The sequence below is a fragment of the Scylla paramamosain genome, chromosome 18 (assembly GCF_035594125.1).
Source record: "Scylla paramamosain isolate STU-SP2022 chromosome 18, ASM3559412v1, whole genome shotgun sequence".
NCBI classification, from domain to species: domain Eukaryota; kingdom Metazoa; phylum Arthropoda; class Malacostraca; order Decapoda; family Portunidae; genus Scylla; species Scylla paramamosain.
This window is the reverse complement of record NC_087168.1, coordinates 23,035,617-23,049,328: the sequence shown is the minus strand read 5'-3', so window position 1 is coordinate 23,049,328 and position 13,712 is coordinate 23,035,617. Positions and strand designations below refer to the sequence as shown.

General features: G+C 41.7%; 2 protein-coding genes across 5 annotated transcripts in view; one reads left to right on the top strand and one right to left on the bottom strand.

Annotated features, from left to right (window-relative positions):
• LOC135109384 (uncharacterized) overlaps nt 1-6,248 on the bottom strand; it is a 44,038-nt gene extending 37,790 nt beyond the window's left edge. Inside the window, exon 1 of one of the 3 annotated variants that reach the window (XM_064020787.1) lies at nt 6,196-6,248. The gene's annotated coding sequence lies outside the window, so the exon portion shown is untranslated. Of the gene's footprint in view, nt 1-1,121; nt 1,544-2,502; nt 2,648-6,195 lie in introns of those variants that run through there. The other 2 variants (XM_064020789.1, XM_064020788.1) reach the window with 2 other exon arrangements.
• Nucleotides 3,749-13,687, top strand: LOC135109389 (dehydrogenase/reductase SDR family member 11-like). 2 transcript variants are annotated; one of them, XM_064020802.1, is made up of 7 exons: nt 3,749-3,899; nt 7,244-7,536; nt 8,227-8,395; nt 8,779-8,908; nt 9,655-9,784; nt 10,480-10,635; nt 13,227-13,687. In XM_064020802.1, exons 2-7 carry the CDS (start codon nt 7,405-7,407, stop codon nt 13,263-13,265), a joined length of 756 nt encoding a protein of 251 aa, XP_063876872.1. In that variant the 5' UTR covers nt 3,749-3,899; nt 7,244-7,404; the 3' UTR covers nt 13,266-13,687. The 2 variants fall into 2 exon arrangements, with proteins under 2 accessions (XP_063876872.1, XP_063876873.1); XM_064020803.1 differs by lacking the exons at nt 3,749-3,899; nt 7,244-7,536 and adding an exon at nt 7,585-7,711.
• The last annotated feature ends 25 nt before the right edge of the window (nt 13,688-13,712 follow it).

The window sequence follows — 13,712 nt, the reverse complement described above, 5'->3', positions numbered from 1 at the left end:
TGTTAACTTTACTTACATATTTCTTCCTTTAGTTTATGAATGGGAGGAAGGTTTAATATTCATATCTTAAGAGATGCTTACTTTCTTTTCCACATTGCAAGTTTTAGTGATTAATACTCACAAATGTGTATTATTTACTTAATGGCTTGTCAAAACAGGTTGTTTTTGTGTTGATTTTTTTTTTTCTCATGCTAGGATGAAGTGTTACTAATGGAGTTTATTTTTTACATCTGTTTTATATATCATTACAGTTTTGAGGGGAGCTTTCTGTTAAATGTTCAAGTGATAAGCATATTATAGTACTATAGATGATAAAAATTATAGTGTTTATTTTTTTTATTTTATTTTTTTTTAATGCAATGAAATGGAGGGAACATTTAATTGTATATGAATATATTGAATTTATTACCTATTCTTTCCCTAACCTTGAGACAGCAGTAGCTAGCTGCTAGTATTAAAGGTACTAATGATTCATCATCTGCCTAAGAAAGACTAACTAATTAGTCATTTAATTGACTAACCTATGATACACTTTACTAATGTGGTTAGTAGAAGCAGTGAACAGTACGAAGGCATTAGTCAGATATATTTGGGTAAGACCATACTCAGGTTAAGTGCTCAGTTAGTCACAAATTGACTAACATTATGTTAGTCACTGTGACTAATGCTGCCACTCGTTCTAGACCCCATGGGTTTTACTAAGAAAAGTTAGTCAGCACGACTAACTTTGGTTTTGTGTGTTGGGTTAATCCCTCGTATGTTTTTGAAAGCACAGAATAATTTTTTTTGACATTAACATAAGGGAAAGTTATCTTTTGTGACCGCTTTTTGCCTGGAAAATATACAGGCCACGATTACATAGTGCGAGTGTTTAAGTTTTACTATAATGGTGAAACAAATTGAAAAACACATCGCATAACTATTGGCAATGAAAAGACTGTGAAGGAGTTGAAGAAATGGAGCGGTGAGGAGCGCCAGGATGTGCCTCATCACAAACATGATAGTGGGGCGCCCCAAAATGTTTGACAACACTTTGTATGGTATCAGGAGACAGACAAAGGTACATCTTTAGCTTACAGCAAAACAACTAAAAAATATATATACATTTTGGGGCAGCTCACCATCATGTTTGTGATGAGGCACATCCTCGCGTCCCTCGTCGCTCCATTTCTTCACCAATCCACTCAGTCTTTTTCACTGCCAATAGATATGCGGTGTACTTTTCAATTTGTTTCACCGTTATAGTGAAACTTTTAAAACTCGTACTATGTAGCCGTGGCCTGTATATTTTGCAGGTGTCACACACCACCTCGGTAGAACACTTTGTTTAAAACAAACACGGCCGTTTTGTTAGCCAAAGCAAGGAGCTGTCACAAAAGATAACTTTCCCTTAAGTCGTCAAACACTGAATTCATTATTCTATGTTTTCAAAAACACAGGAAGAACTATCCTAACTTGCAATGTGGTTATTTAATTCCGGCAGATTTTTTTCACCCCGAGGAGGAGCGAGTAGGGGTTTGTGCAATGTGACGCTCATGTCGGCGGGAGTTCTAATCGTGAATGTTGTTGTCTGTGCATATACCCTCCATGATAAAAGAGACAAACAGATAAGAGAGCAACATATTATTACTGTCATTGCACTTCTTCTTGGAAAAAGAAAAAGGAAAGAAATATTAGACACTGATAATCTTTGCTCGTGTACTTATCAATACCTCTTACTAAGGAGGTGGATGTAGCAATCGGAAAAAAGAAATACAACAACAACAGAATACAAAAGTATTACTATACTTTATACATTGAAAAAAAAAAAAACATAGAAAAATATATTATTATGATTTTTACATGAAAAAAGAAAGAAGGATTAATTGTCTGACATTCAATGAAGTTCAGACAATAAGTACAATATAATGATAATGATAATGATAAGAAAAAAATATATAATAATAAAAATTAGAATAGCATAGTTATGCCTGCATGAATTAATACAAAAAACTTTATAATTATGTTTTAAGAGTAACTTACATAATGACGCAAAGCCTCATCGATTCTGACGTTGAAACATGATACAAACAAAACATAATCACTTACTACTGCGTATTAGTGCCTTACGTGTAGACTAGAGCACAGAACATGACTAATGCAACACGAACACATTACTGCAATAAAGAAACACACACACACACACACACACACACACACACACGTGAACAGGCCACACAACTCAAGAATATCATAGTCACCCACCACATTAAAACCATTCTCCACCACTAACTAACCAATCTTCAATACACACTACTGCAATAAAGAAACACACACACACACACACACACACACACACACACACACAAGAAAGTCATCCACTATATCAAAACTACCGCTCCAACCTATCAGAAGACGTTACTGCAAGAAACACACACACAGACACACACACCGTACAATCCTGAAAACCAAGATTCTCTTAGCTATCTACCACATCAAAACTACCGCTCCCAACTGACTAACCTTCAGAATTAGTCCTCATACATGCAAGGCAGAAAGTCAGATTGGGGATAATTACACAAGACCACGTAAGAAGGTCAAAGTCAAACAAAGGAGCACAGAGGAGCCACTTGTAGCACGAAACGGCCTAGAAAAGAGAGAGGAGGAAGATAGACTAAAGCTCCGCACCACATGACAGGAATCAATAGGTTTTGCCGGTCAATAAGAGCCAAAGGAAAACGTTGCAAGTAAAATGGGTGACTAATAACATTTTTTTTTTTTTTTTTTTCGTTTCATTTACATAATTTATTCCGTTCATCAGTTCTTTTACAACAGATGTGGAAGTTCAATGTTATTTCACTAGGGTTGGCTCAATAATAGTTAAAGAAAATGTTGCAGGTAAAATGGGTAACTAATAAACTTTTTTTTTTTATTTATTTATATTTGTTATTTTTATCAGTTTTGTTTTAGTTTTATTTATTTATTTATTTTTATTTTTTCTTGTTTTTATTTTTTTTCCAACGGATGTGGCAAGTTGTTGTTGTTGCGTCAATGTTGGCTGGCCAGTGAGACACGTTGCTGGTGAAGTCGGTGAAGGATTTTTTTTTTTTGCTTCATTTACATATTTTCTTCGGGTTTTTTCTTTTTTTTTTATCTCTCTTTTTTTTATGACAGATGTGGATTATCAATGCTAATCCATTAATGTTTGCTGGACATTGAGTGAGTCTTGTTGCAATGCTCGCTTCATAAGAATGCTCATTTTAAACCCCGACGACATCATGAAAGGCACAGCTTCGTTATTTGTACCAAGAAACGCCCCAGGAAAGAGAAAGAAAGATAGGAAAACTACTTGACAGAAATCGATAAGCCGGTGGTGGTGCAGCTCGGTGTGTTTGATTGTATGTGTGTGTGTGTGTGTGTGTGTATGTGTGTGTGTGATAAGTCGTTCATGGTCATATTATATCCAGAAATAAGAAGTCAGCAGTAATTATTGATATTATATCTTCTTGCTCTATGTCCCGAATAATATATATAAAAGTTATTATGAACAAAAAAGAAATAAGCTGTGACAATGATGTTAACAAGTAGGTAGTATCGGAAAAAAAACATTGGTGAATACGACCACCTCACCTTGGCAAACGGATCGTAAAATATTACTCTCTCTCTCTCTCTCTCTCTCTCTCATGTGTTTGTGTAATGGGGAATTTTAAACATTCTTTTCCCAGTTCCAAATCATTTCGACGCGCACTAGCTGGCAACTCTAAGCATCAGTTACTTGTTCTGTTTATCTTTGAAGTTATCTGACACTCTTCACCGATCCTTAGTATCCCCAGTGCCGCTGTTTGGTGTTATCCTTCCACTCGCCAGTTACGCCCGCCCTCAGGGATCGTTGTTGCTGGTTGTGCGTGCCGCGGTCGAAAGTCAGTGTTTCTAACCTATTATTTTCATATGTTATGATAGTTATATGCTAATAGGAAAGATATCATTGAAGTTACAACTGCACTTAATGAAGAGACTTAAATATATGTTAAAACGTAATCAATAACTAAAATATCTGCTTCTCACAGCTCCGAAAACTTCACATACAGCAAGTGCCCTAAAAATAACCTCAGTTAATGACTTGCCCAGTTGACCTTACCTTATCATTTGAAGAAAGAATATATATATATATATATATATATATATATATATATATATATATATATATATATATATATCGATTCTACTAATAGATGTCAAAGTACGAGTATGCTACTGATCTACCCAGACATTCCAGTGCACAAAAATAGTGCAGGTTGATCAACAAGTTGAACACAAGTACTTATTTCAAACCGTCATCCCTGAAAAATCTTCCATTATTTCTGCAAATGTTGTTGTTGTTGTTGTTGTTGTTGTTGTTGTTGTTGTTGTTTGGGCTGCTCCCATCCATCAGGGATCGCCACAGCTGTTCAGCATTCTCCAACGCGCTGGCGCCTCTGCCCATTCCTCGGTCACAACCATTACAGCACGTCTTCTTGCACTGCATCATAAATCTTCTCTTGGGTCTTCCTCTCTTTCTCCTGTTGCCTTCATCCATTTTTACCATCCTCTTTGATAAAGCACACTAGTCTCGCCCCTCAGATGCAGCAGCAAGTAGTGTCAGCAGATGACAAGGAAAAGCGCCCTTAATAATATTAGCTGTTTGTCTAGACAGCCGTGGTTGCTCCATTACAACGACTGTGGCTAAATTTATACTAATGAATCCGGAGCTTTTTCTCCCATGTACGAGTTATATAAGCCATACAAGAGCCATACAAGAAGCCAGCAAACCAGCCCTCATTAACAATACAGCAGCGAGCAATGTGAAGAGATGACGTGATGCTTGTGATGTTCACATGACAACTCAAAACGCCCTTGGTAAACGGATGCTTCATCATGACGGTGGCGAAAATGAGCATAAATGAACCCGGCGCCTTTCCCTCCCATCCTCGAGTCCATCAGTGTGTGTTGAGTTTTCCCGTCACTATAACGGGCAGGTGCGGACGGCCTTAGTAACACGATGTTCGATGAAAAGTCGACCACAACACGAGATTGAATTAAGTACACTGAAAAAAATAAAAAGATGCTCTGGGGACAATCTCCAGGAGTTTCAAGGTGATGCGACGTTTCGTAGACCATTTAAAGGGCCAAATGTAAATATGCCACGCCCTCTGCTGGCCATTTAAATTGCTTGACAGCTCATGTTTTTTTTTTTTTGTTTTTTTTTTTGCGATTTGATAGTTTTTTTCCGATTTTTTTTTTTTACCGATTGTTTGTTATTTTTCAGGAGAGATCTGGCAACTGCCAGCTCAGGTCGTGGCATACACATCCAATAGCCTCTGGGCTGTCGTGGGATGGGATGTTGCGCAATCGCGGCGGCTTTTTCAATTCTGCTTATCCTGCACCACCCATCACTATTTATCTGGCTCCCAACAAAGTCAGCATGCCAGGATCGAAGAAGAGCACAGCTATAAGAAGAAAGCATGCAACAATTGCCACAGAAGCAGCATCAAAGAGGAGGAAAGTCGAGTCGGCAGTCCCAGCTAACTCACCTCCCTCCACCTCTGTCTCCTGTCGGACCTCTCCCCTCACTTGGCACTGACGATCAAAGAATCGTAATATGTTACACACAACTTTTTTTTTTTTATCCGATGGGGACAGTTCTGCCTACCTTGCAGTTCGTGGAATGAATGGTGGTCGAGGTCCTTATGCTGAGCAGACAGTTGAAAAGGAAGAGTGCATGATGTTCAAAAGAACATCATGCATGTACTGCGAACATGTACTGCGCTACATGGGTTGAGAGAGTGAAAAAGGCATGGGAGGCAAATACAAGCTAACTGATACAGTTATAGATAATGCTGAGTACTACTTTCATGTTAGCATGAATAGAAAGGTTGGTACAAATGCAGAAGAGACGAGTAATGAGATACTGTCAGCGTTATATCACTTCACGTCAACAGATCATAAACCACAACATGAAAAATGTGTAAAAGACAGAGATTCCTGGTGTTTCTATAACAAGGGTTTGGCACGTGGAGAAACACCTGTGTCACATGAAAAAAATTAAAGTGTCGTTCCACCTGACCGATGACCAGCTGAAACAAGTGAAGGCAGTGTATGACAGGATGACAAGTGATGAAATGATGCAAAAGTGTATGAGGGGACTGACACAAAATCGAAATGAGCACATCTACTCACGGATTTGGAGACTGTCCAAAGTACCACCCTGCAACCAAGAGGATGGTGGACTTGGTTACACCGACAGAGGTCTGCATTTTCAGTGTTGGCTATCTAGATAGTAATCAGCTGACTCTCTGGGAATTGAATCATTATCATCAATGCTGAAGTACCTGACAAAGAAGGATAAGGGTATGAACAGCCCATGGAAGAGAAAAGTGGGTAACAAGACGAGAAGAGAGGTGGAATATGCTGCTGGTGGATACTGATAGAAAACGGCCTGTATTTTAGTTGCAAGTTTTTCACCTTTAAACTCCTACTCCTCCATTAGTATTCATGCTACTTTTTTTTTTTTTTTGCATTGTTTTCCTTATTAGGTTTTCTTCAACTCTCCAGGACCAGATTATTAATAAAATAAATATCTATATTTTTTACACCCAATTCTGTTTTTTTTTTTTTTTTCTTTTAATGTGGCACGGAAAATGTCACTGCTTCATTTTTTTTTTTTTTTTTTTTTGAGCAAAAACAATATATCTGGCAGAAGTAGTCCCTGAGAATCAGTTGCAATTAGTTATTCTATTCACTGGTATCTTTAAAATTATCATAAATTTATTCGCTTAGGAGGAGTATTGAGTCAAAGTTAGGTTAAAATTTATACGAATTCTAGCTAATATATTTTTTTTCTTTTTTTTTGTTTTCTTTTGCAGTAGCGTTCTGAAACTTCCCACACTTGTACATAATCAGTATATCAGAGTACACAATAAATTTCATGGAGATTGATGCATAATTTCTTTTTCGACCTAAATTTGGGTATACTTTTCCTGAAGTTGCATACTTAACAATGCGCTGGTGTTTATCTTAATCGCGGCAGAAAATTCATGAGAAGATAATCAAGCAACAAGATAAGAGAAGCTGCAAGAAGCCAGAAAGCCAACACGTGATGCTGCAGCATGCCTTGAATAATGACGCCACAGAGTAGAAAATTTAAAGCTTCCAGTTAACTAATAAGTAAGGTATCTCATTCAACTCTTTCCCTCTAAAAAGCACTAGTTTCCCTGTCTATTTCCAGTCCAGAGGCGGAGGATAAGAAGTGTTCGGTCTGCCTGTGCTGGCCTTGGTGCACAAGTATCAGCCCAGAGGTCGTGAGTGCAGCCTCCTGATGCGCAATAACTAGTGACAGAACAGTGCAGCATTACGTGTTGTCCAACATCATTCCTGAACGCTGCAAGGATGGACCGGTGGGCGGGTCGCGTGGCCCTGGTGACAGGCGCCAGTACGGGCATCGGCGCCAGCGTGGCACGCAGGCTGGTTGCCGAGGGCATGCGAGTGGTGGGCGCCGCTCGGAGCGTGGACAAAGTGCAGGTAACATTGGCTGTTTATGAAAACATCCATTACTTACAGACTAATAAGATATCAATAAACGTGTCAATCTCTTCAAGGGAGACATTTCTGAGCGTGAAGATCTAGATCCAACGATTCCTGAGGCGATGCTTGCCAGACCACCATGAGTTCCGCCGCCCGCACGACACAGCATTACGTAAGGACGTCTTTTTGTGTCTCCACGACCTGCTTCTGCTTCATTCAACTCAATTACAGTGATAATCTCTCTCTCTCTCTCTCTCTCTCTCTCTCTCTCTCTCTCTCTCTCTCTCTCTCTCTCTCTCACTGTACTGTACGTCACCACACATTTAAGAAAAGTCTTTGAAAACACGTCTTCCTGAGCCGTGCCTACTTTACGTGCACTTCTTCCATACACTTACACCTCGCTCACCTAGAATAAAGTAATCCAGTAATGCAGGTCAAGACTGCTGCTTCCCGGGCCGGGCGCTGCCTTCCGTCAAGGTGGTAGCAGGATGAGTATCCGGTTGGAAATTCAGAACTCTTCTCGAGCTTCTCTCAGTCTCCTTAAGCAGAGAAGTGATAGGTCCACATAATTAATGGATGAATTAAGTAATCTAAAGAAGTAATACGACTTTTTTTTTTTTCATATAGAGTGCATTATTGCCTATCAAGATTAAATGTACGTATCATCCAAGAAATTTATGAAAACAGGCCTTGGCGGACGAGCTGAAGGGTCAGCCTGGGTCACTGCTCCCCATCGAGTGTGACCTCACCAAGGACGACCAAGTGCTGGCCATGTTCGCGCGCATCAAGCGGGAGCTCGGCGGCGTTGACGTGTGCATCAACAACGCGGGCAAGGCGGTGCTCAGCTCTCTTACTGGTGAGTGCAGCGCGCCCCTCCTTGTGTATGGCAGCCCTGCTGGTGAAGGTGTCATCTCTGAGACACCTTCGCTGATAACTCACGAAGTAAAGCAAGAAAACTCCTCCCAGCTGCCATTCTCAATCTTGCACCTTCCACGCCCACTCCCCCCATACCATGACCCCCTCGGCCCCCATTCGGCGTTCCCTTCCCAGCCTCCCTTCACCATGAGTCCCTCGGCCCCCCAGCGGCGTTCCCTTCTCAGTCTTCCTCCTCCACCATGAGTCCCTCGTCCCCCAGCGCGTTCCCTCCTTCCCCCATCCCCCATCACGAGTCCCTCGGCGCCCCAGCTGCGTTCCCTGCCACGCATATTCCTCACGTTGGGTTCTCTTGTGTTGAGACAGAGGGCACCCCCGAGCAGTGGCGGCAGATGCTGGACCTCAACGTGGTGGCGCTGTGTCTGTGCACACGCGAAGCCTTGGCATCAATGAAAGAACGCGGCGTTGACGACGGCCACATCATTCACATCAACAGGTCAGTCAGTGTCGGGGAAAGATGACTGGCACAACATAAAGCAGTGCCAGTCATTCTGTTACGAAAGAATCTCAGCAACACCTCAGCTCTCCCTTCCCCCATCCTTCATTCCCTACACTTTCCCTTGCCCGGAGGTGTGCGGCCCCCTCCCTCACTCCCTCACTCTCCTACACACACATGGTACCTAAGATATTCTCTCTAAAATACTCTGCTGTACACCACCCGGCATCATTACAACAAATGTACACTGTCACCGCTGCCCTTAGTCTCCAGCCCTTGAGAAGTTTTTCCTATCTCGCAGTAGCAATGTTTCCCTTTCCTGACGGCATGGTGGGTCATCACATTACTATTCTTCTGACAGCATGGCCGCTCATCACATTACTATTCTTCTGACAGCATGGCCGCTCATCACATTACTATTCTTCTGATAGCATGGCCGGTCATCACATCACTATTCTTCTGATAGCATGGCCGGTCATCACATCACTATTCTTCTGACAGTATGGCCGGTCATCACATTACTATTCTTCTGACAGCATGGCCGGTCATCGCATCACTATTCTTCTGACAGCATGGCCGGTCATCACATCACTATTCTTCTGATAGCATGGCCGGTCATCACATCACTATTCTTCTGACAGTATGGCCGGTCATCACATTACTATTCTTCTGACAGCATGGCCGGTCATCACATTACTATTCTTCTGACAACATGGCCAGTCATCACATTACTATTCTCCTGACAGCATATCCGGTCATCGTGTCACTGTGTTGCACGGACTCGGATTCTACTGCGGCACGAAGCACATGGTGACCGCTCTCACCGAGGCGCTGCAGCAGGAGCTGAGGCAGACCGACACCAACATTAGGATATCAGTAAGTTGTCTGTGTGTGTGTGTGTGTGTGTGTGTGTGTGTGAGGGGAAACAGACACTGCAACACCGCTATAATTACGGAGAGTTTAAGCTGCACTATGGCCCCTACTCTTAAACACTTTGTTCTCTCATACGACTATTTTTAAAGCCGGATTCTCAAGACTGTTTTTCTTCCTAATAATATAGAAATCTTGTTATCACTCACTATAACCGTAAGAAAAAAAAAAACACCCTTGAAAACAATTGTAGCTTTAAGTAGAGGCTTCGGAAAGTAGTGGAGGTGCAAGGCAGAAGTGCTTCAGAATGTAGTCCTGTCAGAAGACACAGCCAAGGACCATATTCTGAAACGCTTTTGCGCCACATCTCCACTACTTCCAAAAGGCTGTGGTTGAAATGACATGAGATTTCATGGCTGTTATCACGGTCCTAGTGACAAGCTGATAAGATTTTTACATTATAAAGAGGAGAAACACTCTTGAGAACCCGGCTAATCATCTCTACGGGCTTTGATAATAGTTGTGCTGAATACAGGCCTTAAGAACTCTCAGCCATCTACGTTCATAACCAATATTTTTTCTCAGTAAGTCAGTTCATTTTTCAAGTTGCAGTACATCACATCAGAAGACACCAAGTGAATGACGCAAACATGTACATTCAAAACAATATTCCTTCTAAGTCTTCTCTCTCCATTCTACAGGCTATCAGCCCAGGCTTGGTGAAGACTGAGTTTGTAGTAAACGCCGGTCTGAGCGAGGAAGCAGCTGGCCACATCTATCAGCAGTTGCCAACCTTGCAGGTGGATGACGTCACCGAGACGTTAATTCATGTGCTTTCAGCACCGCCAAACGTGCAGGTTAATATATGTTCTTGTTGTCTTCCCTGTGGCGGTGGTCCTCACACATCTATCACATCTATTTCTAAAGCTGAACTCTTTGCTCAAACCTTTGCTAAAAACTCTACCTTGGACGATTCTGGACTTGTTCCTCCCTCTCCTCCACCCTCTGACTACTTCATGCCACGTATTAAAATTCTTCGTAATGATGTTTTCCATGCCCTCGCTGGTCTAAACCCTCGGAAGGCTTATGGACCTGATGGGGTCCCTCCTATTGTTCTCCGAAACTGTGCTTCCGTGCTTGCACCTTGCCTAGTCAAACTCTTTCAGCTCTGTCTGTCAACATCTACCTTTCCTTCTTGCTGGAAGTTTGCCTACATTCAACCTGTTCCTAAAAAGGGTGACCGCTCTAATCCCTCAAACTACCGTCCTATTGCTTTAATTTCCTGCTTATCTAAAGTTTTTGAATCTATCCTCAACAGGAAGATTCTTAAACATCTATCACTTCACAACCTTCTATCTGATCGCCAGTATGGGTTCCGTCAAGGCCGCTCTACTGGTGATCTTCTGGCTTTCCTTACTGAGTCTTGGTCATCCTCTTTTAGAGACTTTGGTGAAACTTTTGCTGTTGCCTTGGACATATCAAAAGCCTTTGATAGAGTCTGGCACAAAGCTTTGATTTCCAAACTACCCTCCTACTGTTTCTATCCTTCTCTCTGTAACTTCATCTCAAGTTTCCTTTCTGACCGTTCTATTGCTGCTGTGGTAGACGGTCACTGTTCTTCTCCTAAATCTATTAACAGTGGTGTTCCTCAGGGTTCTGTCCTGTCACCCACTCTCTTCTTATTATTCATTAATGATCTTCTAAACCAAACTTCTTGTCCTATCCACTCCTATGCTGATGATACCACCCTGCACTTTTCCACGTCTTTTCATAGACGTCCAACCCTTCAGGAGGTAAACATATCACGCAGGGAAGCCACAGAACGCCTGACTTCTGATCTTTCTAAAATTTCTGATTGGGGCAGAGCAAACTTGGTATTGTTCAATGCCTCAAAAACTCAATTCCTCCATCTATCAACTCGACACAATCTTCCAGACAACTATCCCCTCTTCTTCAATGACACTCAACTGTCCCCCTCTTCTACACTGAACATCCTCGGTCTGTCCTTTACTTATAATCTGAACTGGAAACTTCACATCTCATCTCTAGCTAAAACAGCTTCTATGAAGTTAGGTGTTCTGAGACGTCTCCGCCAGTTTTTCTCACCCCCCCAGCTGCTAACTCTGTACAAGGGCCTTATCCGTCCATGTATGGAGTATGCTTCACATGTCTGGGGGGGTTCCACTCATACTGCTCTTCTAGACAGGGTGGAATCAAAAGCTTTTCGTCTCATCAACTCCTCTCCTCTAACTGACTGTCTTCAGCCCTTCTCTCACCGCCGCAATGTTGCATATCTAGCTGTCTTCTACCGCTATTTTCATGCCAACTGCTCTTCTGATCTTGCTAACTGCATGCCTCCCCTCCTTCCGCGGCCTCGCTGCACAAGACTTTCTTCTTTCTCTCACCCCTATTCTGTCCACCTTTCTAACGCAAGAGTTAACCAGTATTCTCAATCATTCATCCCTTTCTCTGGTAAACTCTGGAACTCCCTGCCTTCTTCTGTATTTCCACCTTCCTATGACTTGAATTCCTTCAAGAGGGAGGTTTCAAGACACTTATCCACCAATTTTTGACCACTGCTTTGACCCTTTTATGGGACTGGCATTTCAGTGGGCATTTTTTTTTATTAGATTTTTGTTGCCCTTGGCCAGTATCCTTCCTACATAAAAAAAAAAAAAAAAAAAAAACTTAAGCCCGCGTCACACATTCAAAATTCTCGTCACGACAACTCCAAGAATATTATTTTTGGTGCAGTCGTGACATTTGGTCACGATTGTTGGTCCTGTCACTACAGCGTCATGACAGCGTCACGAAAGACCTATGATCGTCACAACAGCATCATGACAGCGCTGTGACAATGTCGTCACGACTCGCCACAAAACTGCATCACGACAGAGCTATGACCGCTATTCTTAGCGCTGTTGTAACGACAGTCTTGAATGAGTGATAGGGGATTTACACGACACGCAAAGTTGTGCACGTAGATAGGATCAGATTCCGAAATACTTCAACTACTTTCAAAAAGCTTTTTGTCTTTGACTGTACTACAACCAGTTAACACAAAACTGTGTAAGCCGCTGCAAAGGCTGATCCCACGAACATTACTGGGCACGTCTTTCGAAACGGTTTCCGCTCTCGCCACCAATACTTCAAAAGCCCACAGACATATTAGTAGGATTTTTAAGAGGGTTCCTCCTGTTAATAATGTAGAAATCTTGTTAATCAGTCACTAGAACCATAAAAACATCCTTCAAAAGCCATGCAACTTCAGCTAGAGGCTTTTGAAAGTAATGGTGGTGCGGCTCCATGCAAAAGTGTTTCAGAATAGGATCCTTGGAGTGAACAGGAGTACCTAAGAGAAACATGATCAGAGTTTCGAAGAGAGTGCAATGAAGCTTTTAGATTTTAGGTTTAAGGTGAAGAGTAATTTGCCAATATATTTTGACAGGTCCAAGACGTGTTGATGCGACACACCCAGTACAAATAAACTGAAATGTGGCACGCTGGTTTACTGGCTCATTGATTCACAAAGAGAGTCTTCATGACGCAGGTTTCAAGAGGGAGCCTTCAAGAGGTAGGTTTCAAGAGAAAGTTTTCAAAAGAGGTTTCAAGAGAGAGTTACATTTTCAAGAAACAAGCTTCATGAGTGAGGTTTCACAAGAAGGAGGCTTCAACACACGTCTCGTTATGCTAGGTATTCTCGTGGACTATTCTGTTTTGGGACTGGTGATCGTTTTACCTTTTTTTTTTTTTCTTTCTTTCTTTTTTCACCGTTCAGTTGTTACCCTCGGCCTGAATCCTGAAGTTGTTAACACATACGAGTATTTGTACGAGGCCAAAACTCATGTACTTTCTCCAGTCACGTCATAAAGTATCTGTGTATCATCCTAATTAAAAGATAACAAACCAGATGGATTATTTATAACACCCTATT